Here is a 23,912-nt window from a genome sequence, read left to right on the forward strand (position 1 = left end):
ACTAATTGATTATACCCTTTGCCTTTTTATACCTTGTTGTGAATGAATATAATTAACGAACAAGAAACAAAACACTATTTGTGGAGCATCATGACTGTCACAAATGTTGTTTCGCTTTCGTTTTTTGGTCTCCGATTGCAGTGCTGGGAAATTGCAAAATGAGGGCAGGTGATGTAATACAGGTGTGTTTTCAAAAGGAAGCACGTAAACAGTCTGTATTTAAGCTCCGTTCACTTCAAGATACATAAACAAGTCTTTTGTGTTTTGAGGAATTGAAGGTCTCATCATGACCATAAAGAAACTGACAGTATTTGTGCTGTTAACAGGGATTGTCTGTACTACTGGGCATGAATTCGTTTCATCAACAGGTATTATTAATTATATTTGAATTAAATTTTTTAATTCAAAAAGTTTATTCCTTTTTTAACCATTATTTTAGTGTTTTGTTCATTATTTATTTATTTACTCTTCTTCCTTTATTGTTGTGCTGATTTTATTTTATTGATTTTGTGTATTTGTCATTTTATTTGTGAGACACTTCTCATAATACAGTAAACAACTTTTGCCACAAGCTTTTTCATTCATAATTAAATCTTCATATATTTACTCACATATTTTGAGATTTACAATCAAACATTCACTTTTTTAGCTATTGATTCCATTAATGACTAAACAATTATTAACTTTCTCTTTGGTTATATAATAAAGATTTTTCATAATGGATGGAAATAAAGTATAATAGAAATACCTGTATACATTTTTTATATAATTATATACAAAAATTAAGTGCAAATATAATTATTTATAGAAAAAGTTGCACAGCTTTTCAATGAGGAGGAAGACCTTCTGAAAAGCTTCAGTCTGTACATCGATGCTGAAGAAAAGAATGTAGAGAGAATGAAGAGGTGAAAACACTTTGAAAAGCATTTTTTTATTAAAATATTTTCAATTTACAGCAATAACCTGGTGAAACCAGTTGTGAATATTTAGCAATCTTGCAGGCATGTGTTTTTAGATCAAGAAATATGTTATTACATTATTTTAACCCTACAACTTTTGATGAACTTCAATCCAGTGTTCTTCTGGTTCTTCAACTACTCACATACTTTGACCCTGCGAACCCTGAGAAAACCATGAGAGACCCTGTGGCAGCTTACAAACTCCTCAGACGAGTGAGAAGTGAATGGTTGACTATTGTCGAATACACTCAATTGAGTCTTTATGAAGGTAAGAGCTTATTTAAGTTCTTTGACTAAAACATGTATCAGCATTTATTATTATTATTAGAAATAAAAATCTAGAGATTAAGGTGAATGATGATGAAAGCTTTCAAGCTATTTTATTAAACGTTTCAGTTGTTTGGATCTGTTCTTGTTTTTGAAAATCTTTAGTATATCAGACACTGCTGGATTATTCAAACATCCCACAGCCTGAGGACTTGAATAATGCCGCTTCAGAACTGATCAGACTGCAAGAATTCTACAAACTCTACCCACACAACATCACAAGGGGTGAAATATCTGCACCAATGCAGTTTCACTTTTTTAGTTTCAAAATAAGTTCCAATCTGATTGATGTTTTCATTTCACATTTCTCAGAAACGTCTCTAAACGCAGATGAAGCCTACCATATGGGGTTGGTCGCTTATAATGAGAACAAATTCCAGCACGCATTCCTCTGGTTTCTGTACAGTCGGGACAGATTAACAGAAAACTCAACCACTACTGAGAAAAAGTTGCTACATTTCCTTAGTTCCTCAGCCTATCATTTTGGCAGCCTACCTGTGGCAATCTACTTCAGCCAACGGCTTCTAAACCTGGGTGAGGTCATAGTGACATGAAGTTTAATATTTTATATGTTAGGTTGCGGGACTATGGAAGTCATAAGCTTCTTTTCCTCAGATCCAACTAATGACGAAGTCAAAGTAGAGTTGAGCCTTTACAAACACCTTCGCTTCGAGAGAAATTCAAATCCTGACATATTCTCGTTGAACACAAAGTCAAATAACTCCTATGAGGCTCTGTGCAGAGGAGAGGTTGACGAGAGGGCAAGTACAGTGTTTACAATTTAATTAATCATTTAATATTAAACAGTCAATGTGAATCTTTGAGTCTATTATATTTGATTAAATCAGACCTCTAAGAGGCAGAGAGCGCTGTCCTGTAGGTACAGCACAGGTGGAGGAAACCCCAGACTGATGTACGCACCAGTGAAAGAGGAAGTGGAGTGGGACGAGCCTCGCATCATCAGATATCATGACATTATATCAGACAGAGAGATGGAGATCCTGAAGAATATCTCCAGGCCTCAAGTGATTATCTAAAACACACACACACACACATCAAAAAACATTAAACTATTTAATTGTCACTATTAGAATCTAATATCTTGTTAATAGTTTTGATGTTATTGTGCTATTGGGCAAAAGTCATGGACATTCCTTTTAAAATTTGGCTTGGCAACTTATTTCTATAGTGAAGACAAATCTATATTTGATGTTCAATTTCCCTTGTGTGGCCTACTTTAGCTTTCTAGGTCGGAGACTATACAGGGAGTCACAAACATCCGTACTTCTCAAAGGTGATAATCTTTTATATTCACCCAAAATGAAAATTAAGCATTAATGTTATTTTATATTATTTATTTGATCAAGTTCAGTCTCACACTTATTATGGGAAGAAAAATGGAAAAAGTTTACAATATGGTTCAATGTGTTAACATACATGTTGCTGAAATCATTCCCTTTTCAGTGTTTTTCTAGAGGAAGACAACACTGTTGCTCGTATCAGTCAGAATATTGCAGACATCACAGGACTCTCAGTGGAATCAGCTGAAGAACTACATGTACGGTCACAGTAAGAAAGAAATCACCTGTTCATGCATAGGCAGCATATTTTTATTAAACTCTTTAACAAAGATTTCCACACAAAATATATAGATTACTAAATCCATTTCAGACTTCAAGGCAACATTGGTTTAGTCTGATTTATTTTGTAGCATGTAGAGGCCATAAGCTCCTTGAGGGCTGATTATTAGGCTACATTTTTATGCAACCATTTTATATTTCAATGGATATCAAGGTCTCTTCAATGGATTAACATTTATTTCCCCTGTGAAGTATTAGGTGTTGTTTTACCTGAAATTTGAATTTCAATGCAATCATTTTCCAGGTTCAGAATTATGGGATTGGTGGCAGATATGAACCGCATTTTGATGCATGGGTAAGATATTTTTGTTCAAATAAAGCTATTACATAAATTTGTTGGCCAACCCTGTATTTGCCATGGATTCCCTCTGGAGTTAAATAAGGTCTGTGGTCTGTTTGTTTGCTTTTGGCATCTGGCAGCGTGTTTGAATCCAGAAACAGTGACAAGTGATGTTAGACATCTTCTTGTTCTTTTAGTTTTAAGTCCACCTACCGGAGTATGCAGCATGAATTATGATTCAATAAAATGAAAAAAAAAACACACAAAAAAACTACTTAATAAATAAAATAAATTCTAGTATACCCATTTATCCTTCAGGTATTCCACAAGAGCTTTCTGTGTATCCTTTACCCCTTCTCCTGTTGTTCCAATACACCCTCAAGATTCCATTTTCTTCCCGCTCGACTTATCTTTTGCTTTAGTCTAATCCTCTCTTCCCTGTATTTCCTACAATGAAACATTATATGTTCTGCACTTTCTGTGATTTTACATTCCAAACATTCATCTGATTGACTTTTACCTAATAAAAACGATATTTTATTTAACCCTGTGTGGTCTAACCTCTCAAACGCATCCCTTCTGTTCATTCTAATCACACCCTGTGCATTGATAGATTTCTGTACATTGTAATATTTCCTTCCACTATTATCCATGTCCCACCTGTCCTGCCATTTTATTTTTTGATCACTGCCTTATTCTTTTTTACCAAAGGGAATATTTATATGTATATATTTAGATATTTAGATACTTACATGAGCAGGTACCCAGCAAATTCACATATCCGAATCCTTCCGCAAACCTAAATAAACCTAAAAAGTCATTGCCTTTAAAAGATTTATATTCCCAACATTCTTGAATAACACTATTGGTAGGATTTTCATTACCACATCCAGGTAGACGACACCAGTATGTACGCATGAGTTTTTCTCTTCTCGGGTCTGAGGGCACTTCTCCTAATTCTACCTGGATTGCCTTAGTCTGTGTTAGTCTCATCATCGCACCAGTACCTCAAAGCTTTATTTATAACTCTAACCATTTTCATTAAATGTGTTTTAGCTGCTGCTCCATACACAACGCATCCATAATCTATTGTTGACCGCATCAGAGCCCTATAAATATACATCAGTGGTTTTTTATCTGCTCCCCAGTCTTTTCCAAATAATGCTCTCATTAGGTTTATAACTTTCTTACATTTTAACTCCACCTTTTCCATTTGTACTTTCCATGTACCCTATTGATCTAACCACATACCCAGATATTTAAAATGATCAACTGTTTCCATATTGTGGACATATAACTTCTGTTTGTCCATCCCTTTCTTCCTGGTAAATAACGCATGACAAGATTTACTTGGAGAGAGCTTAAACCCTCAATTATGACCATTGTTCTACTTTTTATTGCTTCCTTGATTTTACTCATCACATGCCTAGATGACCCCATCGTGAAGTAGACTTTCAAGTGCATTCCCTTTTACGAGGCTGCCATTTGATAGGTCCCATCATGTCTAAAGTCCACTCCCAAACGTAACCACACCCCCAAAAGTCGATAGATGAACTTGGTTAGACATTATCAGCAGGGCATTATCCACTGTTCATCACAATATGTTGTGGTAATTAGTTTACATTTTTAAAACTTTTTAAAACTGACTATGTCTGTGTGCAAGTGTATTACTTTAAAGGGTTAGTTCACCCAAAAATGAAAATTCTGTCAGTAATTACTCACCCTCATGTTGTTCCAACTTTCGTTCATCTTCGGAATTAAAGCTCCAGTCGGCAAGTCTGGCAGATTGAGTGGATTTAGGAAAATTTTGAATGTTTACAACTCTCATGCCCCTCCCCCACTATCAACGGATACCCTCCCACCCAGTTCATGCTCGTCAGTGCGTGTGCACCAGATTTTCAGTGAACGCCAGGGCTCTCAAGTGTCACGCATTGAGCGTGACAGTCACTCATTTCGGTCTTTTGTCACGCTCTCCCGCCACACATTGTATTTCTCACGCTGAAAAACTATTTGTAATATATTTAATATGCCGCAGCGCCCAAAACTCTGGCCGCGCCCCTCTCACTGTGGAACCGGCAAGAATCAATCGCGTTTCCTCTGGTGTTGTTCGTCGAGCTACACAATAGCCAATCAGAAAATAGCACTATTGTATCTGGGTAAGATTTAACGCAACAACCAATGACAAAAATGTATCCAACCCCTCGTCGGCTGGGTGTCACTCTTACCTGTCTTTAAAACTTGAGAGCCCTGGAACGCGCCCGTCTCATCAACATCCATCAACACCATGGAGTATTTGGAGGTATGCTGTCCTGGCTAATGTACCGATAGATTGCAATTACTAACGTCATTTATACTCTAAATGAGCTTACTTGATTTTCCGCCATCACTCTTCGTTACTGCGCGAACTTCCGCGAACTTCAGGCGTGTGCATGTGATTGTAACGTGCTCGAGGGGTGGCGTGTGCCCGATCTGTGATTGACAGTCAGATCTCACACCCCCCTGCGCTGATTGGACATGATGAACCGGGAGCTGTGGATTTTTGCAAAACAAATAACAAGCTCCAGGTGGAGTTAGAAGCTCGGTTTTTTTTCTAAAACCACTTTATTTATGTTGTTCTGTCAGATTATAGTGTCGATTTCACTGAATATGATCAAAAAAATGTTGCCGACGGCAGCTTTAATATATTTTTTATGAAATCTGAGAGCTGGATCACTTCTATTGAGAGTGAGGAGGCACGTGCCGATTTGGGCGGGGTCTGAACCGGTCGGCCATGATGGTAGGAGACGCTATCGGTTGCCAGGGGCAACGCCTTCAGAAAGAGGCGCGACTAAAACATTCCAGAAATAGCGAAAGAGAGACAGCGCAGCTTAGTATTTGTTTACATTTTACCGATACGCCGCAGTTTCTTTGGAAGATATGGAGAAGGAAGAGAAATGAAAAGGGTTCTATCGGGAGAGACTAAATAACAATGCTAGCCAGCTTAGAGAAACAATAGGTTACTGTCGTAACCCCGGTTCTCTGAAACATCGAGTGGAGAGATCCACCTATGGGAAGGGCATCCATACCTGACCTCTGCAGAAGCATCCAATTGCACCAAGTCTGGCTAACAGACAGAAGCGCGCAGCCAATGCCAGGTGAGGCCACACCCCCTTACCTACGGGCATATCACAGCTGGGCACGCTGCTATTCCTCAGTAAGTATATTCGCTTCTCGTGCGGCAAGCGGGGCAAAGCTGGTGGATCTCTCCACTCGATGTTTCAGAGAACCGGGGTTACGACAGTAACCTATTGTTCTTTTTCATCATCTCGTTTCGAGATCCACCTATGGGAGAGACATGGACAGCTTCCCGATTGCCCAATACACTCACAGTGAGGTTCTGAAGGCCAGAGAAGGACGGTCACCTCAGAGAGGCGGTGCCTGACACGTCCCACAAACATGATCCTGCAAGTTTTCCGCCACACTAACTGCTGTGGACAAGCAGGGCATGAAACATGCATGAGACACATACATGATAATGGCCCCCGCACCACCAATGCACATAGCTAAACCCAAGAAGGAATGCGCATGCTTGGTGACAGGAATGAACATGGCCAGCCGGCCCATTCACTCCTCGTTGGTTAACCAAACGGGACTGTGGGAAAGGGCTAAGAGGACCCTACCCCTAGGACCGAGTGTGCCACCGAAGTTCTGGTGACATCCAACCGGTAGTAACGCTCAAAGGTATGAGGAGAGGCCCAGCTGGCGGCGGAGCAGATGTCCTGCAGTGGCACTCCCCTGACAAAGCCCAAGAGGCGGCTAAGCCCCTTGTGGAATGAGCTCTGATGCCCCTTGGGGCTGCACTCCCTTTGCTTCATAAGCCATAGTATAGCGTCCACAAGCCAATGTGAGAGGCATTGCTTTGAAATGGGACTCCCCTTGTGCAGGGGAGCCCTTGAAACAAAGAGCTGGTCGCTCTTGCGGAAAGCACTGGTCCTGGTCATATATGCTTGCAGAGCACGGACGGGACACAGATCATTCAGCCCCTGATCCTCCGGGGAGGCAAAGGGTGGAGGGTGAAAAGCGGATAGCTCCAAAACCTCCGAAGTGAACGCAGGGAAGCATTTCGGCATGAAGGCCGGGTTAGGCTTAAGGAAAACCTTATCTCCACTTAGGAAGAATTTGGCGCACGAGGGGTGAACCGAGAGTGCATGTAGCTCACTGACCCGTTTAGCAGATGCCAAGGCCGACAGCAAAGCTGTCTTGAGGGACAGCAGCTTAAGGGAAATACTCCCCAGAGGCTCAAAAGGATACAGAGACCGCGCTTCTAGCACCATGGAGAGGTTCCACTCTGGAACAGATCTCCTGATGACCGGCAAAGAGTGGCGTGCACCCACCATAAATCTGTGGGTTAGAGGGTGCTGCCTGACGGTGGAGCCCCAAAACCCGCATGACAGGCTGAAATCGCAGCCAGGTAGACCTTAATAGTGGAAAAGGACCTGCCTCTTTCCATGAGGTCTTGCAGGAAACACAAAATATCAGGCACCGAGCACTGATAAGATGTGAAACCACGCCCATCATACCACCCTTCGAACACTTGCCACTTACAGCCATATAGGGATTGCGTGGAAACGGAACTGGCATTCTGAGTAGTGGCGATTACACGCGGCGGGAGCCCCAGTGCATTTAGGTTCGTCCTCTCACGGGCCAGGCCCAGAGAGCCACCCTGTTCGGGTGGGGGTGGTAAATCTCCCCGTTGGCTTGGGACAGTATGTCCGTGCGAGGGGGGAGGCGCCATGGCTCTAACAGAGGGATTATCTCTGCCAGCCACGGGGCTTTGGGCCACCTGGATGCTATCAGAATGAGAGCTGAATCTCATCCATAACCTCTCCACTATCTGCGGGTGAAGACGCCAATCCCCGTAGATTGGGTTTCCCCTCTACAGCAGATCCGCGCCTCTGTTCCGAATGCCCGGAACATGAGTCACGCGTAATGACAGAAAAACCTGTCTGCTCCACACCAAAAGCCTGTAAGCTAGAGCGTGGAGTTTCGACGAGCGCATGCCACCCTGACGGTTGATATAAGCCACTGCCGTGGTATTATCGCACCGTACTAGAACGGGATGTCCCTGCAGGCAAGGCAGAAAATGATTCAGAGCTTTCCAAATAGTAAAAGCTCTAAATAGTTAATGTGCGCTGAACGTCTGCTCAGCAACAGGCCGTTCACCGTTCTGCCCTCCTAGGTGGTTCCCCAGCCTGTTAAGGACGCATCTGTCGTCAAAACTTTTCGCATCGTACCGTCCCGAGGGGGGTTCCCCGTGCGTAAAAGCTCTCGCTCTCCCAATGGCGCAGGGCCGCCGAGCAGGCGCGCGTCATCGTTACCGAGCGGCAGAGATCGCGAATCGGGCTGAAATGTAGTGACAAAACCCATTTCGTGAACGCTCTCATTCTCAGGAGACCAATGGCACAACTTGGATAGACGAAGCCATGAGATCCTGCAGCCTGAGGCATGTGCGATATTGTACTCTCGCCCCTTCTCTGAACTGAGACAGACAGTCCGTCAGCGAGCGAACGCGCTCTTGAGAGAGACGTGCTCGCATGGAGACTGAGTTCAATTCCAAGCCCAGGAAAATGACATTCTGACTGGGAGTCAGATTGTTTTTGCTCGCATTCACCTTGAACCCTAGGGATGTGATGTGCGCGAGCACCCGGCCGGTGTCCAGCGACACCTTCTCCTTTGATTTGGCTATGATGAGCCAGTAAGTCAAAATTCTCAGCCATGATAGTCTCAGGGGCGCCACGCCCATCTCCGCACACAGACAGAAAGTTCGGGGACTCAAATTGCGCCCGAACGGAAGAACTGTGAATTCGTAACAGATGCCTTGGTAGGCGAAACGAAGATATTTCCTGTGTGGAGGGTAGATGCTAATGTGAAAGAAAGCATCTTTCAGATCGACTGATGTGAACCAGTCGTTCTGCTTTATGGCACAGGCGAGAGAGCCTTGTGTCACATTCTGAAATTGTATTTCCTCAAATGTTTGTTCAACACTCGAAGGTCCAATATAGGGCGGGGGGCGCCACGCCTTTTGGAACATGAAAATACCAGGAATAAAAACCATGGTTTATCAGATTGGGTGGCACCATCTGAATCGCTCCCTTGTTAGGAGGGAGGAAATTTTCTCTTTCAGAATGTGTGAGGCGTTTTCTTCTGTGTGAGAAGAGAGAACGCCGTTGAAATGCGGAGGTTTTATTGCAAACTGCAGCTTGTAACCCTGGGTTACGGTACGCAAAAACCCACTCGGGCGCTGAAACGGCTTGCCAAGCCGCTTTGTGACTCGCGAGCGCCCCCGCAGGGGCCGGAGCGGAGCTGTATGGGCCCAGCTGGTTCATCTGTGATGCAAAGGCGCCATCTAGTGGGCACACTAGAGGCGACATGCAGGGGTTCGGAGGGATTTCCTCTCTCTGCAGTGAGAAGTTTTCTCTGCGGAGAGAGGTCTTCTCTCCAAAACTAATTCATTTGATTCGTAGCTTTGTGTGTTTTGTGTTGGGCAAACACTGGGGCCGAAGCCTTTATTGACAGAGTGAGGGGAACATAGTGTGGTGTCCACTGTGCTGAACTTTCCCTCACAAGGTGCCCCCAAAAGTGGGGAAAAACACATATCTCCTGAACACATGAACTGGGCAGTCTCAAGTGCAGGCAGAAAAATAATATCCGCGGAGAGAGATACTCTCTCTGTAACGGATTTATTTAATTCGTTTTTGTTTTTGTTTTTTTTTAAAGTGTAATTTAGTTATGTGTGTGTTTTGTGTTAGGGAACACAGGGGCCTTCCACACACAACGTCCACTAAAAACACATCGGCTGGACAGCCGCAACTGAGCTGTGTGAGCCCAGTTGGTTGATTTGTGAGGCAATGGCGCCCTTTTGTGGACGGACTCAGGGCGACATGCATCGGATCAGAGAGATTTGCTCTCTATGTTGGCAGACATATAAATCTGCACGAATTAATTTGATTCGTTTATTAAATGTGTTGTTTAGTAATGTGTGTGTTTTGTGTTGGGAAACACTGGGGCCGAAGCCTTTAATAACTGGGTGAGGGGAACCAAGTGCGTGCGGTGTGGTAACACTGCTATGTACTTTTCCTCACGACAGCCCCCCCCCCCCCCCCCCCCTGTAACTTGTTGTTGTGGGGGGGAGGGGGACACACACACACAACGTCCACTAACACACGGGCTGGGGAGCCACGAGACGGGATTAACCGACCGTAGGTGGGAGACCCTGAGTTAACGTTACTCCCAATGGTCGAACAACAGGCAGGCCGCTTGCGTTCGGGACCGCCTTCCTAGGAAGGCATACATTGAAAAGCTCAACACGTAATCGTAACTCATCAAGGCCCGTGAGACCGTGTTAACAGTCTAGCGGGACGCTCCAGCCGTGCTTATGAGCTTCGTGAACGCTGGAAAAAACGTTCTTAAGAGTTGTTTCCTCAGACTGGGCGGTGGTCCCAGCGTTTACCCGTCGTAAATATTCCTATCCTGGTCGGTGGCGCTCTGTGGAGCTGGCCACACGATGTTGAGACGAACGGCCGCTCGCTCACAAAATTCCAGGAGGATGGACGGAGGCAAAGCCGCGTGAGCGCTAGCCTAGGGAACGCTAAAAGGACCGCGTCATCCCCGTCGCCGGAACCGACCGGTTCGTCAACGAGAGTGAGGTTTTCCCGCGAAGATGTCCTCTTCAGGGAATGCGGATTGGGCTGATGTCAGCTCAAATATTTTAGAGAGGTGGCGCTCCGGGAGTCCCCCGGTAGCGCGTCATCATCACCGTGTCTCCCCTCCGAGTCAGAAAGGCCGAGCACGGCGTCGGTGTGTCGTGCAACTAAAAACCGGCCTAGTAAAAGCTACATGGGCAGCAATTACAATGACCGCAATTCTCCAGGTTCTCCAAAGCTTGAGTGTGTTAAGCCCAAGCAGACCGCGCAGAACGAGAGGGTCCTTAGCGGCGATGAGAGCACCACACGCGGCCGGGCAGGCTCGTCGTGATAGGCTGTTCCCCGGGGGAAGCGGCTGTTTAGACGGTCACATAGCCATGGGTGGGCCAGCGGTGAAGAACTCGGAAAAATCCGTGGTGGACAGCCATGAAAAGGAGGAGCAGGTGAAGGACAGCGGGAGCTCGGGTGGCTCCGGATGCAAAAAACACAGCGGATAGGCTGAAGAAACGACTGTCACTCACGTCTGGCGGAGGCTGATCTGGCGATATGTCCTCCTGAAGACTCGAAAGTGAGCAGCGTAAAACGTTAATCCAACCGAACTGTGTCAATGCAGAGATCGCGAGAAGCGAATGTCAACTGAGGAATAGCAGCGCGCCCAGCTGTGATATGCCCGTAGGTAAGGGGGTGTGGCCTCACCTGGCATTGGCTGCGCGCTTCTGTCTGTTAGCCAGACTTGGTGCAATTGGATGCTTCTGCAGAGGTCAGGTACGGATGCCCTTCCCATAGGTGGATCTCGAAACGAGATGATGAAAGAGAACTGCTTGTCAATAAACTGACAGCAGCAACAGCAAGCAAAGCCTGCTTTCAAAAGCAACACATTTCAGCACAGTTCGCCTTTTGTTTAACACAAACGAACGAAATTAATACTCTGTTATTCATCTAGAGTTGTTTCATTTGTTATATATATATCTGTACCGCGAAATGTTTTAAAAAGACACTTTTTTTAATGACGTACGATTCGCATTGACAGGGGAATGTCCGAACTGTTCGCTTAACGTTGCACGGCAGCCAGGTGCAAATGCACGTATCTGATTCATATCAGATTTATTTCCGCATATGAATGAGGCCTGAAACATCAAGTATGACTGAACTCTCGCAGTTTAACGTTACATGTTTGGGAGTTTCTAAGTCTTGCACCCAGCCGCAACAGACTTGTTCAGCTTCTAATGACTTAAAGCTTCTGAACTCTTGCATTGTGTAGGCAGTAACGTTAGTCACTGATACCATAAACAAACCAGGTAATTAACTATGTCAGCGTATGTGAAAGGTGGTAGTGCTTTGGGTCTTTCGTCCATTCTGTAGCAGGTCATACGGGTCCATGTTGATGTCAAGTAGTTTCTCTAAATAACGGTGCTTGGTGTTGTTATTTAGTCTCTCCCGATAGAGCCCCTTTCCTTTTGCTTCCCCCTTCTTCATTTATTCCCAAGAAACTGTGCCTTATCGCAAAAATGCAAACAAATATCAAGCTGCTCTCTCTCTCTCTCTCTGTCGCTATTTCTCTCGGTCTCACGGTCGAAGTAACCATGACAACGGATAGCGTATCCTACCAAGATGGCGAATCCTTCCCACAATGCAACGCGGAGTGATACGCGTGACGTCACCTTCTCATTCTCAATAGGCTGCTAGGTAATTTCATCTGCCAGCCCAGAAAACATTGTTAAAATAGTCACAGTGGCTCAACCTTAAGTTTATCAAGCGACGAGAATACTTGTTGTGCGCAAAAATAAATAAATAACAACTTATTCAACTATTCATTTTCTTCCGTGTGGGCCTTTGATGTGAGTTCACGAAAGCGCCACGATGCATATGCGAGAACTGAGATGTAGGAGTAAACAGGAGTAAGTTTAGACGCCTCTCACGGATCAAACTAACAGGGCTGGGCAACAAACTCAAGCTCCTCCGACATTTCTCTTTAAAAATGGTCGTTTTAGACTTCTAATTCGTGACTGGTGGTTTGTTTTGCTCTATCCCCTGCGCTTCCGCGTTCATCATTACGTTGTGCTCATGTCAAGGGGTTTTCCACCGAAAATCGATGCGTACGGCCGTCTGCGGGAAACTAGTTATTTAATCGATAAAGTTTTTAAAATGGATATTTTTCTTACACGAACACATCGTTTCACTTCAGAAGGTATTTATTAACCCCCGCAGGGCCTTGTGGATTAGGCTACTTTTATTATGGATGGTTGCACTTTGATGGACAGAACCGGCCATTCACTGCCATTATCAAGCTTGGAAGAGCCAGGACATTTTTTTTATATAACTCCGATTGTATTCGTCTGAAAGAAGAATGTCATACACACCTAGGATGACTTGAGGGTGAGTAAATCATGGGGTAATTTTCATTTTTGGGGGAACTAACCCTTTAACCCAGAGAGAACCCAATATTGCTCGAAAAATGCTAATTTGCTTTTAGGACTTCAAACTCTTGTGTCAATGAGAGCTTGATTACATATTGACCAATAAAATCATTGTAAGATAACTTAATGTTTGATCTCACAGGATGATAAGAATGGAAGGATTGCTACGTTCCTAATTTATGTAAGTCTTGGCCACTGTAAATGGCATTGTAAACATTATAGGTTTACAAGGCTTAAAAGTTACTTTCTTTTCATATTACCTGTGTTGTACAGTCATTATGAACAATAATTTATGTGCTCTTGCTGAAGATGAGTGATGTGGAGATAGGGGGCGCCACTGTGTTTCCTAAAGTTGGAGTTGCATTGAAGCCAAAAAAGGTAAACCTGATCTATATGGTATATTAGAATAATTTAAGTAAAATGAACTCATCCATCCTCTGCTTTTGAAGGGTTCCGCTGTGTTTTGGTACAACCTCCACAAGAATGGCAGAGTGGATTTGGATACACAGCATGCTGGATGCCCTGTGTTAGTGGGTAACAAATGGGGTAGGTTTTTATTTAATTCTTACTGGCTTTGATTACTCTTATAATGTATCGTCTATAATCTATGTTAATTAGACTAAATTTCATTCAATTTCACATGACATTGAGCAATATTTTTTATGGTATCTTTTCAGTGGCTAATAAATGGATCCATGAGTTTGGACAGGAGTTCAGGAGACCCTGTTCTTTATCAGAATGGGAGTGAAAGACATTGTGACCATGTCAAATCATATGAAGTTTATCTGTACTATTGACGTATCTGTACTCTATCTTTATATTTATTATGTATAAGTAAGTATTATGTATTCATTAAAATATGTATGCATTTTATAATGTAGATCTGTAACATATATATATTGTATTAACTTTTACTGTGATTTACTACTGTCTAAGTGGCAGTAATGTAAAAAATAACTGTAATGTATACAATAAAACAAAACAAGTGCAATAGAGTAAAATGAAGTTTCAGCAAGATGTCAATGAATAATCACATTACCTGAGTTGATCAATCCTTGCAGCCAGTGTGTTATTCCTTTAGATCAGACGCTAGTTCTCTGCAGTTGTATTTAAAGCTTAATATGACGTTTACTCTTCAGTCTGTGGAGGAATGATGATTCACATGTTTTACGAGTTTTTGTGGTATGTGTAGTTGTGAATGTTGTACTGGAAGGCAGTATGTTTATGGTAATAGTATGTCTGTAAAGGTACAATCTCACACGCAGAGAACAAGACTGTCTATATCAACTCTCACAGCAACACACACAATATACCAACAATCATAATTTTGCAAGATTTTAAAGACTAACTATTATGAATAAATTAATACTATTTGCATCTGCAATAACTTAACACAAACATGCATGTAAAGTCATACTGATTCCAGCACTTACAGATATAAATGTTTGCTAAACTGAATCTATGAATTCTGTAACATCATTTCTAATGCAGCCCATCGCAGAGTCTACTGCTTTTTATCACAGACAGACGCAAATTTTAAGCAAATTTTACACAAGACCAAAGGGAAACATTTCACTTACAAGTTTAACTTCAGCAAACTATAGTCTTAGTGAATTACATGTCAAGTTCCGACTGAAAAGGTTATATAGCAAAGCTGAACATACTTGTGCATATTATAATACAAACATTATTGTAGTGCGATCATTATTATCCCTAAGCTCAACACGCAGATGTAAAGTAATCTTTTAGTTTCTGAAATAGTCAGACTGGTTGTAATTGCAGCATTCTTCCAACAATACAATAAAAAGTGCACTATGCCAGTTTTAGACCAGTTGTTAGGCAACATTATTAGAGCAGGCCTTGATAATACAATAGTATAGAGTATATCTTTCCTTTCCATGATTATACCATTTGCTGTCTCCAATTGTGCAACATGAAAGTTTCAAAGTATATTTTTAGCTAAGTAACTACAAGAAACAAGTCTATATTGTGATATGCCATGACTGTCATGTTTATGTTTTGTGTGGTTTTATATTGCGCTTTGGTCCCTGTTCCTCTCTGATTAGTTCCTGTTTGGTTGTCTTAGTTACTATTATGCCCCTGTTTTTTCCCATAGTTGCTCATTTGTTAATGTATTAGCCATCTGCATGTTCCTTGTTTCCCCCCTCATTTCCCATGTGTATTACAGCCCACAGTTTTCAGTTGTAATGGTTTGTTCTTGTCTATGCTATGTTGGTTTGCTGCATTTTGTATTTGTTGTTAGATTGACTTTGTGCTCCTGTTTTTAATTTGTTTATACAAATCCCTGCAGCGGATACCATCTCTACACTTCCTTGTTCCCGCAAGCAGCCCACTGACACTAACTCATGTAAAGTTTCGCTTTTGTTTTTATTCTCAGACAGGCATACTGAGAAATGGTGAAATGTGGGCAGATACAGGTGTGCCTCTATTTGGTTTCCATATATTTAAGCTCAATTTCACTGCAAGATACACACACAAGTTGTGTATTGAGATATTGAAGGTCTGATAATGGCTGTAAAGGAACTGTCGGTGTTTATGGTGTGTTTTTGGATTGTCTGTGCTGATGCTGGACATGAGTTCTTCTCATCAACAGGTTATTATTTCAGTTCAATGTCATTGAATATATAAATTATATTTTATATATAGTTTTTTATTCGTAATAATTGAATGTTATAGTGTTTTGTTTCTCCAACTGTTTTTACACTGTTGATTTCATTTTTAATACTTTTGACCAAAATTGAACAATATACCACAGTTTTTGCCATAATTTCAACACTGATGGACTCATACATAACATTATAGTTACTTTCTTTCACTTTTTTAAATTCCATTATTGACTAAATAATAACTATCTCTTTTTGATTTCTTACCTACTAAACCTTTTTCATTATAACTATAATGATGTAAAATTGTATTAATTAATAAATCAAATGCCCTTTGACATTTAAGTGCAGATTGTTTTATAGATCAAATTGCACAACTATATGGGAAGACGAAAGACCTTCTGAAGGTCTTCAGTCAGTGTGTTGATGCTGAGAATGTAGAGACAATAAAGAGGTGAAAATGCATTCATTATTCCCAATATACCATTAAAGTCCAAGATTAATGTGTTGTTGTTTTTTTATTATTATTATTAAAAAGCATTCAATTTGGCAATGGATATTTAACAATCTTATACATAGTTTATAAGATCAAGGATTATGTTATTAAATACATTTTCTAACTTTTGATGAACCCCTGTCTTCATCCAGTGTTCTTCCGAATCTTCTGCTTTCATACTCTGACTCTGAGAACCCAGAGGAAGCTGTGAGAGACCCTGTGGCAGCTTACAGACTCCTCAGACAAATGAGAAATGATTTGATATATATAAAACACATTCAGCCGAATCTTACTCAGTGTGAAGAGTATCAGAATGAGTTGGACGCAATGATCCCACAGCTGGAGGACTTGGATGGTGCAGCTTCAGGACTGATCAGACTGCAAGAGATCTACAAACTCCACCCAGAAGACATCACAAAGGGTAAACTGTCCTGCAGTTTTACACCAATGAAGTTTCACTGAGAGTTTCACTTTTTCCAATCTAATTAATGCTTTAATTTCACAGAAACGTCTCTAAATGCAGTTGAAGCTTTCGATGTAGGGTTGGTCGCTTATGACGAGAACAAATTCCAGCACGCCTTCCTCTGGTTTCTGTACAGTCTGGACAGATTAACAGAAAACCCAATCACTAGTGAGAAAGAGTTACTCCGTTTTCTTAGTTCCTCAGCCTATCATTTTGGCAGCCTGTCTGTGGCAATCTACTTCAGCCAACGGCTTCTAAATCTAGGTGAGGTCATAGTGACATGAAATTTAATACTAATATTTTTTTATGGATGGGAGACAATTTTGCTAAATTGTTGTGATTCAAGTCATAAACATCTTTGCCTCAGATCCGAGTAATGATGAAGCCAGAGTTCAGCTGAACAGACTCCTTCACTTACAGAGCAACCCTGACATATTTACACTGAACACAGAGTCAAGTAACTATGAGGCTCTGTGCAGAGGAGAGGTTGACGAGAGGGCAAGCGCCAAAATTTAAATCATTATTTGACATGAAATTACAAACAGTCATTGTGAAGCTTTGAGTGTTGAAGTTCATAATGTTTTATAAAATCAGATCTCCAAGAGGCAGAGGGCGCTGTCCTGTAGGTACAGCACAGGTGGAGGAAACCCCAGACTGATGTACGCACCAGTGAAAGAGGAAGTGGAGTGGGACGAGCCTCGCATCATCAGATATCATGACATTATATCAGACAGAGAGATGGAGATCCTGAAGAATATCTCCAGACCTCAAGTGAATATCGAACACACACACGTTTGGTTTCCATATTTTATGGGGACTTTGTATAGACATAATGATTTTTATACTGCACAAACTGTATATTCTATCCCCTTATCCCTATACCCAGCTATTTATTTTCATTGCTTTACACACATTTATAAAGTTTTTATTAAGTTGACTATATCTACTTTCTACTGATGCGTAAACCTTAAGAGAAATCTTAAACTATGGATTGAATTGAATAAAATCAATCTTATAATTTCTGACCAGTCTTTCTGAAAGTCAAATGTCGAAGTTTGTACATTGAAACTTAAAATTTACTAATTTAAACCTTGGTTGTAGAGATTTGTGTGCTTCATGTGAGGTCCATATAGAAATGATTCATTGAGGTCTGTGTGGAAGAACTTGGCTGATCTATAGAAAGCCCAGATTTGAATCCCACTGAACACATTTAAGATACATTGGAGTCCTAACTGCCGGCACGCAGGCCTCATTCAAAATCAGAGCCAATGATTTTGAAACTAAATGCTCAGAAAGCAAACCTAATTGTGGTGTTTGGATGTTCACTTACTTTTAGCCATATACATAAATGTATACTTGACAGTTCATTCCTGTTTTTTTGCCCACAGCTTTCTAGATCGGAAGTTAATCAATATGGAATCTCAAAACTACGTGTTTCTCAAAGGTTTAATTAATATTTATTAATCACCTCATTATAATGGCGTAGTTCACCCCAAAATTTAAATTCCCTTATAGTCCTACATGATGTTTGGTTAAAAAGTTTAATACAAAAAAACACTTTAACATGAGAGTTAGCAGTATTTGGCATAATAATTAACCGTTTTGGTCACACACTTATATTGCAAAGAAATATCATCACTATATTTTCAGTGTTTTTCTAAGCGTTGACCCTGTGGAAGCTGGTGTCAGTCAGAAGATTGCAGATGTTACGGGACTCTCCATGGAAACAGCTGAACCACTGCTTGTACGTCACAGTAAGAAAGAAAGCATATGATCATGATTCATGCACAGGTAGCATATATTTTCTTTACTGCCAGCTATGCCTTGCAGTAAACATGGACATTGCACACTGCCTACTAAATAAACAAGCAAATAAAGAAAGAAACCCCATACTTTGCAGAGACCATTGGTTTGCTCTGCTTTTCAGCATCTCTTGACTCTTGCCAAGGAATGGCATACAGTAAAAGCTTTGGGAGCTTATTTCCATTTCAATAGCGATTCATAAGTGATGCAATCATTTTCCAGGTTCAGAATTATGGGATTGGTGGAAGATATGAACCGCATGTTGATGCATTGGTAAGTTCACTGTACAGACATCACATCAATTTTGTAAACCAACACATAATTTGCCATTGGTTCCCTCAGGAATTTCTAATGGGCTTTGGCAGTTTTGGATTTATGAGTAATAAATTAATTAAATTAATTAAATGATTCACTTTGAAAATAAATTGAATTGCCATAATATGGAAGTACAATAATGCCAAATGTTTTTCAAACATAAAGCTTGTTGAATTGCACTACTTGAAAAAATATGCATTGCATTAACTGTGCTTGCATTTCAATGCATTGTATTTTTAGGGCTCGCATTTTTATTGGCTGAAATTCAACATGGTTGTATATTTAAACTGTGAATATTTCAATTAAAAACATTTCACATTTGCATAAAGATGGCTTGAAACTGGATGTTCGATATTTGCTAATTTAGGGACAGTCTCTAAAGTTACATACGACATGGGTATACACATTTCTAACTTCAATAGCATTTGAAGAGAATGACTAACAGTCATACAATCAACTATAAAAAATAGCAATATTTACACATAATTTGACAGTTTATTTTATTAAAAATCTAAAAGGTGTGCATCATGCCTGACACCTACACAAACACTTCACAGTTGGTTTTATGGCTGTGAGTCATTCTCTTCAAATGCTACCAATGTCATGTAACTTCAGAGACGGTCCCTAAATGTGCAAATATCAAACGTTCAATCTCATTGTCAAGCCAACTTTATGCCAGTATTTCACTGGGAAACACTTAGCGTGAAACTTTGCGTGTTACGTTCATTCTGAGTCCATCTGCTTGCGTGTAGCCTGTATAGTAAAGTCTACATTCCCAATAATGTGCGAGTTTGGTCTTTTATATCACTGTATTAGTTTCATATATACTGGCCCTGATAATAATCACAAATACTTACCACTTGTTCCATTTCTGTAAATCCGTTTTTATGAATGAATGACTCTCTCTAACTGTTGCTCTGGTCTTCATTAACAGATGCTTGAATTTCGTGTTGAATTTCAGCCCATAAAAATACAAGCCCTAAAAATACAATGCATTAAAATGCAAACACGGTTAATGCAATGCATATTTTTGTCAATTAGTGCAATTCAACAAGCTTTTTCGTTTCAAAAACATTTGGCATGATTTTACTTCCAAACCAGCACAAACCTCCTAAGTAAATGGGGGGAAAAAAAAAAATCACCTAGAGATTCCCTTTTTTGAGTCAACAGGCTAAGATACAATAATCTAGACCCTGGAGGATAGAGTAGGCATAAAGTTTGTAAAAAAAATTTTTTGATCAAATTCAGTGAAATCGACACTATAATCCGACAGAACAACATAAAGTGGTTTTAGAAAAAAACGAGCTTCTAACTCCACCTGGAGCGTGTTATTTGTTTGGCAAAAATCCACAGCTCCCGGATCATCGGCTCCAATCAGTGCAGGGGGGTGTGAGATCTGACTGTCAATCACAGATCGGGCACACACCACCCCTCGCGCACGTTACAATCACATAGGCTAGTCTTCATCTGACACTTGTATCTCGCTTTCAAAACACCAACAAATCAAGTAAGCTCATTTAGAGTATAAATTACGTTAGCAACTGGAATCTATCGGTAGATTAGCCAGGACAGCATACCTCCAAATACTCCATGGTGTTGATGGGTGCTGATGAGACGGGCACGTTCACAGAAAATCTGGTGCACACGCACTGACGAGCATGAACTCGGTGGGAGGGTATTTAGGTAAAATTTTGCCTAAATCCACTCAATCTGCCAGACTTGCCAAAGGCAGCTTTAATATTTTTAGTTTGTCATTTTTACATTTTAAATAAAATTAAAAGAAATAAAACCAAAATGAATTCCTCTTAACCCATGGGCTAATATCATATTTGAAAATAACACCAACACTAATGCCGACTTCCTGTGTGCAGAACAAGAATGTGAGTTAACAGGCTTGCAACCCAGTGTCATTGGGAAAATGTGTAGGCCATTTATTATCAGTAGCACCTCATAGGCTCTATGCACGAACGCTGCTGACGTATTTCTGGTAGAATCTCAGCCAGTGTCTTTACCTCCGCATAGCGTGTTCTATAGCGAAGTGTACTATAGAGGCCACACTTTGATAAAATTAATTTTCTCAGAAACGAGACAACGATTTTAGAAACTGATTCGCTAGTCGGATTGCGCATGTTATGAGAGACTACTCACCCTCAAACTTGTTGATGTAGCTCGAAATATATAATTTAATGCCCTTCTCTTTCTTACTCTTATGTGTGACAGCTAACTGCCTCACAATATTGTTAACATCATTCACGTTAATCGCTGGAAGTTCTTGTAAACAGCGAGTGTAATTTGCCATTATCTCCACATAATGCAAAAATGGCTTCCGACGCAGCACCGGATGTAACTGGGCGGGCTGAGACAAAACACGGAAGCGATCGTGCAGAGCCTATTGCAGTACACGAGATCCAGGGGGCGGAGTTGGATCCAGATCTAAGGGGTGGAGATGGGTAGGATTAGGGGTGGGGTTAGGGATCAGGGGGCGGAGATGGGTAGGATTAGGGGTGGGGTTAGGGATCAGGGGGCGGAGATGGGTAGGTTTAGGTATATGTAAGGTGGGAGGAGTTGGATCTGGATCCAACTCCTCCCCCTGGATTTTGTGTTCTGCGGTGAGGACCATCTCTTTATTATTGGACAACCACTGTAGTCCTTTTTTATAACTTGTTGGCAACATACATGTAATCACACATTTGTTACAAAATTTGCATTTGAGGTTTGATCGTTTGATTGTGATTTATGACGTACAACAAAACTGAAAGACTAATACATACCCATAGGGGAGGGGTAGGTAATGTCGGCCTGGAGAACCACTGTCCTGCAGTTTAGCTCCAACCCGAGTCAAACACACCAATCAAACAACCAGCTAATCAATGTCTTTAGGATTACTAAGGCTACAGGCAGGATAATATTTCTTCTGGGTTGGAGCTAAACTCTGCAGGACAGCGACTCTCAAGGACCGACGTTGCCTACTCCTGGCATAGGGGAACCAATGGCTCGAAAAAGCAAATTCTCTTGGAGGCTTTAAGAGTACAAATGTAATCTCTGTATTCTGTGTCATTGAGAGCTGGATTACCTGTTGACCAGTCAAATAATTTCAAACTAACTGAAGAATGTTTGACCTTGCAGGAGATAGAGAATGACAGGATTGCTACATTCCTAATTTATGTAAGTTGACAGTGTAAGTGCAGCTGTCAGAAAAACAATATTTCTACTATAGGTATTAATATTACCTGTGTGTAACATCCATATAAATGATTTTTTTGTTGTTGCTGTAGTTGAGTGATGTGGAGATGGGGGGCGCCACTGTCTTCCCTAAAGTTGGAGTTGCAGTGCAGCCGAAAAAGGTATAACCCTTAAAGGTGCTCTATGTAACTTTTCAACTAAAATTAATCCTTTTTTTATTGCCTGTGTGTGACGGGGTTGTAATCACACATTAAAATGATTCACTTGTCGAGTTTTGATATAACCTCTGAAGGCCAGTATTCCTATTTCTATGTGGAGTGTCCGGGTCGGATTTACATACTCCTTGCTCTCTCCTTACATACAGTCTATTGTAGACGGTCAGGGAGTTACGTCCGGTTAAAGGCGCACGTTTTTCGGCTTATATCTCAGTCAATCTTTGATCAATATTCCCAAGACTCTAATCGTTCGTAGTGCTGGACGGGGCCTTTCGAACGAGCCCACCCCCGAGGTCCAACTCGCCCGGCTCCCCGAGTTATAGCCGTTCGAAGTCGGGGGTCCCAGCGACCGGCGATCCGGTAGGGGCATCCCCGAGGTCCGCCACTCTAGCGTTCGGGCAAGGGTTCCCCTGGGACCTCCTCCCCCGAATTTGAGCTCTCTGGATCTTTGCGTTCCAGAGATACGAGCGATTTTCTTCTGAGATCGTGACGTCACCGGCGTCTGCAATTTTGCAGCGCGCCCGATGGTTTTCTGCTAATATCTCCGCGAAAACACCACCAAAAACTATGGAACTTATATGGTTCTTTGCAGCTCGGCTAGATGGTCCCAACGAGCTCAGTGCTCGCCGAATCCGTCAAGTATTCGCCGAGATATTTGCGTAATAGACGGTATTGTCTATGAGTTCGAGCACGAGCGCTCTTGTAAAATTTGGTTGCAATCTGAAACATCACCACTAGAGGCCGCTAAAAGTTACGTAGAGCACTCTGTGATTTATACAAGGATAATTTAAGTACTAATTATATAGAAGTAGAATCATTTCAGCATCCTCTCTCTACTCTTGCAGGGTTCAGCCATGCTTTGGTACAATCTCCACAGAAATGGTGAAAGGAATTGGAATACGGAGCACGCTGGATGCCCTGTGTTAATGGGTGACAAATGGGGTAGGTTTTTAAATAAATTAGGTAGATAAATCTAAAATATAATTGGCTAAGTTTTTTTTAATAATGAGACATTATTCTATAAGCTACTGTATAGCTTTATCAAAATACAAATTATTTTAATATAAGTGTCTTGTTCGTGACTGTTCTTTATAAGATAAAGATATTATAATATTAATATTGAACAGTTTTTTTTTATAGCAGTTGTTGTGTTTGAGGAGAAAAACAATTCAGTCATGAAAAATTTGACAAAGCAGACGATTGAAAGTTAAATGTTAATGGTAAAAATCATTTAATTTATTTTTCTTGCTGTTTTTTCTTCAGTGGCTAACAAATGGATCCATGAGTTTGGACAGGAATTCAGGAGCCCCTGTTCTTTGTCAGAGTGGGAGTGAAAGACTCTATAAGTCAAATGATATTTGCATCTATACTACCGGTATATACATTTTAACATAACTACAGAGAAAGTTGTACTCTCTGTAGCCTGGCTCCGCCCTCCTACGTACTTCCGCTCAATTTTCATTTTCCTTCAGTTCTACTGTACAAATGAAATGAACGAGACTCTGGTG

At 41.3% G+C, this 23,912-nt stretch overlaps 2 protein-coding genes and 1 long non-coding RNA gene across 3 annotated transcripts; 2 read left to right on the top strand and 1 right to left on the bottom strand.

The window, feature by feature from the left end:
• Positions 1-234: 234 nt before the first annotated feature.
• Positions 235-14,084, top strand: LOC130091948 (prolyl 4-hydroxylase subunit alpha-1-like). The gene is made up of 14 exons (XM_056260110.1): positions 235-368; positions 809-905; positions 1,076-1,227; positions 1,392-1,511; positions 1,599-1,820; positions 1,902-2,047; positions 2,135-2,311; positions 2,528-2,580; positions 2,751-2,844; positions 3,171-3,221; positions 13,448-13,486; positions 13,615-13,683; positions 13,755-13,851; positions 13,983-14,084. The coding sequence occupies exons 1-14, from the start codon at positions 287-289 to the stop codon at positions 14,051-14,053; spliced, it is 1,470 nt and encodes a 489-aa protein (XP_056116085.1). The 5' UTR covers positions 235-286; the 3' UTR covers positions 14,054-14,084.
• Positions 981-14,491, bottom strand: LOC130092006 (uncharacterized). Its single transcript, XR_008807897.1, has 4 exons — positions 14,345-14,491; positions 13,566-13,827; positions 2,208-2,319; positions 981-1,113 (listed from the first exon to the last, which is right to left on the bottom strand). It is a non-coding gene; the product is annotated as an uncharacterized LOC130092006 (long non-coding RNA).
• Positions 14,492-15,818: 1,327 nt separating this feature from the next.
• LOC130091957 (prolyl 4-hydroxylase subunit alpha-1-like) lies at positions 15,819-23,751 on the top strand. The gene is made up of 13 exons (XM_056260116.1): positions 15,819-15,919; positions 16,293-16,383; positions 16,578-16,846; positions 16,931-17,152; positions 17,256-17,386; positions 17,483-17,659; positions 18,277-18,332; positions 18,539-18,632; positions 18,914-18,964; positions 22,133-22,171; positions 22,282-22,350; positions 23,250-23,346; positions 23,668-23,751. The coding sequence occupies exons 1-13, from the start codon at positions 15,835-15,837 to the stop codon at positions 23,736-23,738; spliced, it is 1,452 nt and encodes a 483-aa protein (XP_056116091.1). The 5' UTR covers positions 15,819-15,834; the 3' UTR covers positions 23,739-23,751.
• Positions 23,752-23,912: the final 161 nt, after the last annotated feature.

The sequence above is a fragment of the Rhinichthys klamathensis genome, unplaced genomic scaffold, assembly GCF_029890125.1.
Source record: "Rhinichthys klamathensis goyatoka isolate OS25496 unplaced genomic scaffold, OSU_Roscu_1.1 h1tg000008l_1, whole genome shotgun sequence".
Classification (NCBI taxonomy): domain Eukaryota; kingdom Metazoa; phylum Chordata; class Actinopteri; order Cypriniformes; family Leuciscidae; genus Rhinichthys; species Rhinichthys klamathensis.

What these genes read in the sequence shown, in the direction of transcription:
- LOC130091948 (XM_056260110.1), top strand. Translation starts at nt 287, where the DNA reads ATGACCATAAAGAAACTGACAGTATTTGTGCTGTTAACAGGGATTGTC. An exon ending in TGAATTCGTTTCATCAACAG is followed by an intron (nt 369 to 808) that starts GTATTATTAATT and finishes AATTATTTATAG; the next exon opens with AAAAAGTTGCACAGCTTTTC. An exon ending in AATCAGCTGAAGAACTACAT is followed by an intron (nt 2,845 to 3,170) that starts GTACGGTCACAG and finishes ATCATTTTCCAG; the next exon opens with GTTCAGAATTATGGGATTGG.
- LOC130091957 (XM_056260116.1), top strand. Translation starts at nt 15,835, where the DNA reads ATGGCTGTAAAGGAACTGTCGGTGTTTATGGTGTGTTTTTGGATTGTC. An exon ending in CCAACGGCTTCTAAATCTAG is followed by an intron (nt 17,153 to 17,255) that starts GTGAGGTCATAG and finishes TCTTTGCCTCAG; the next exon opens with ATCCGAGTAATGATGAAGCC. An exon ending in TTGCAGTGCAGCCGAAAAAG is followed by an intron (nt 22,351 to 23,249) that starts GTATAACCCTTA and finishes CTACTCTTGCAG; the next exon opens with GGTTCAGCCATGCTTTGGTA.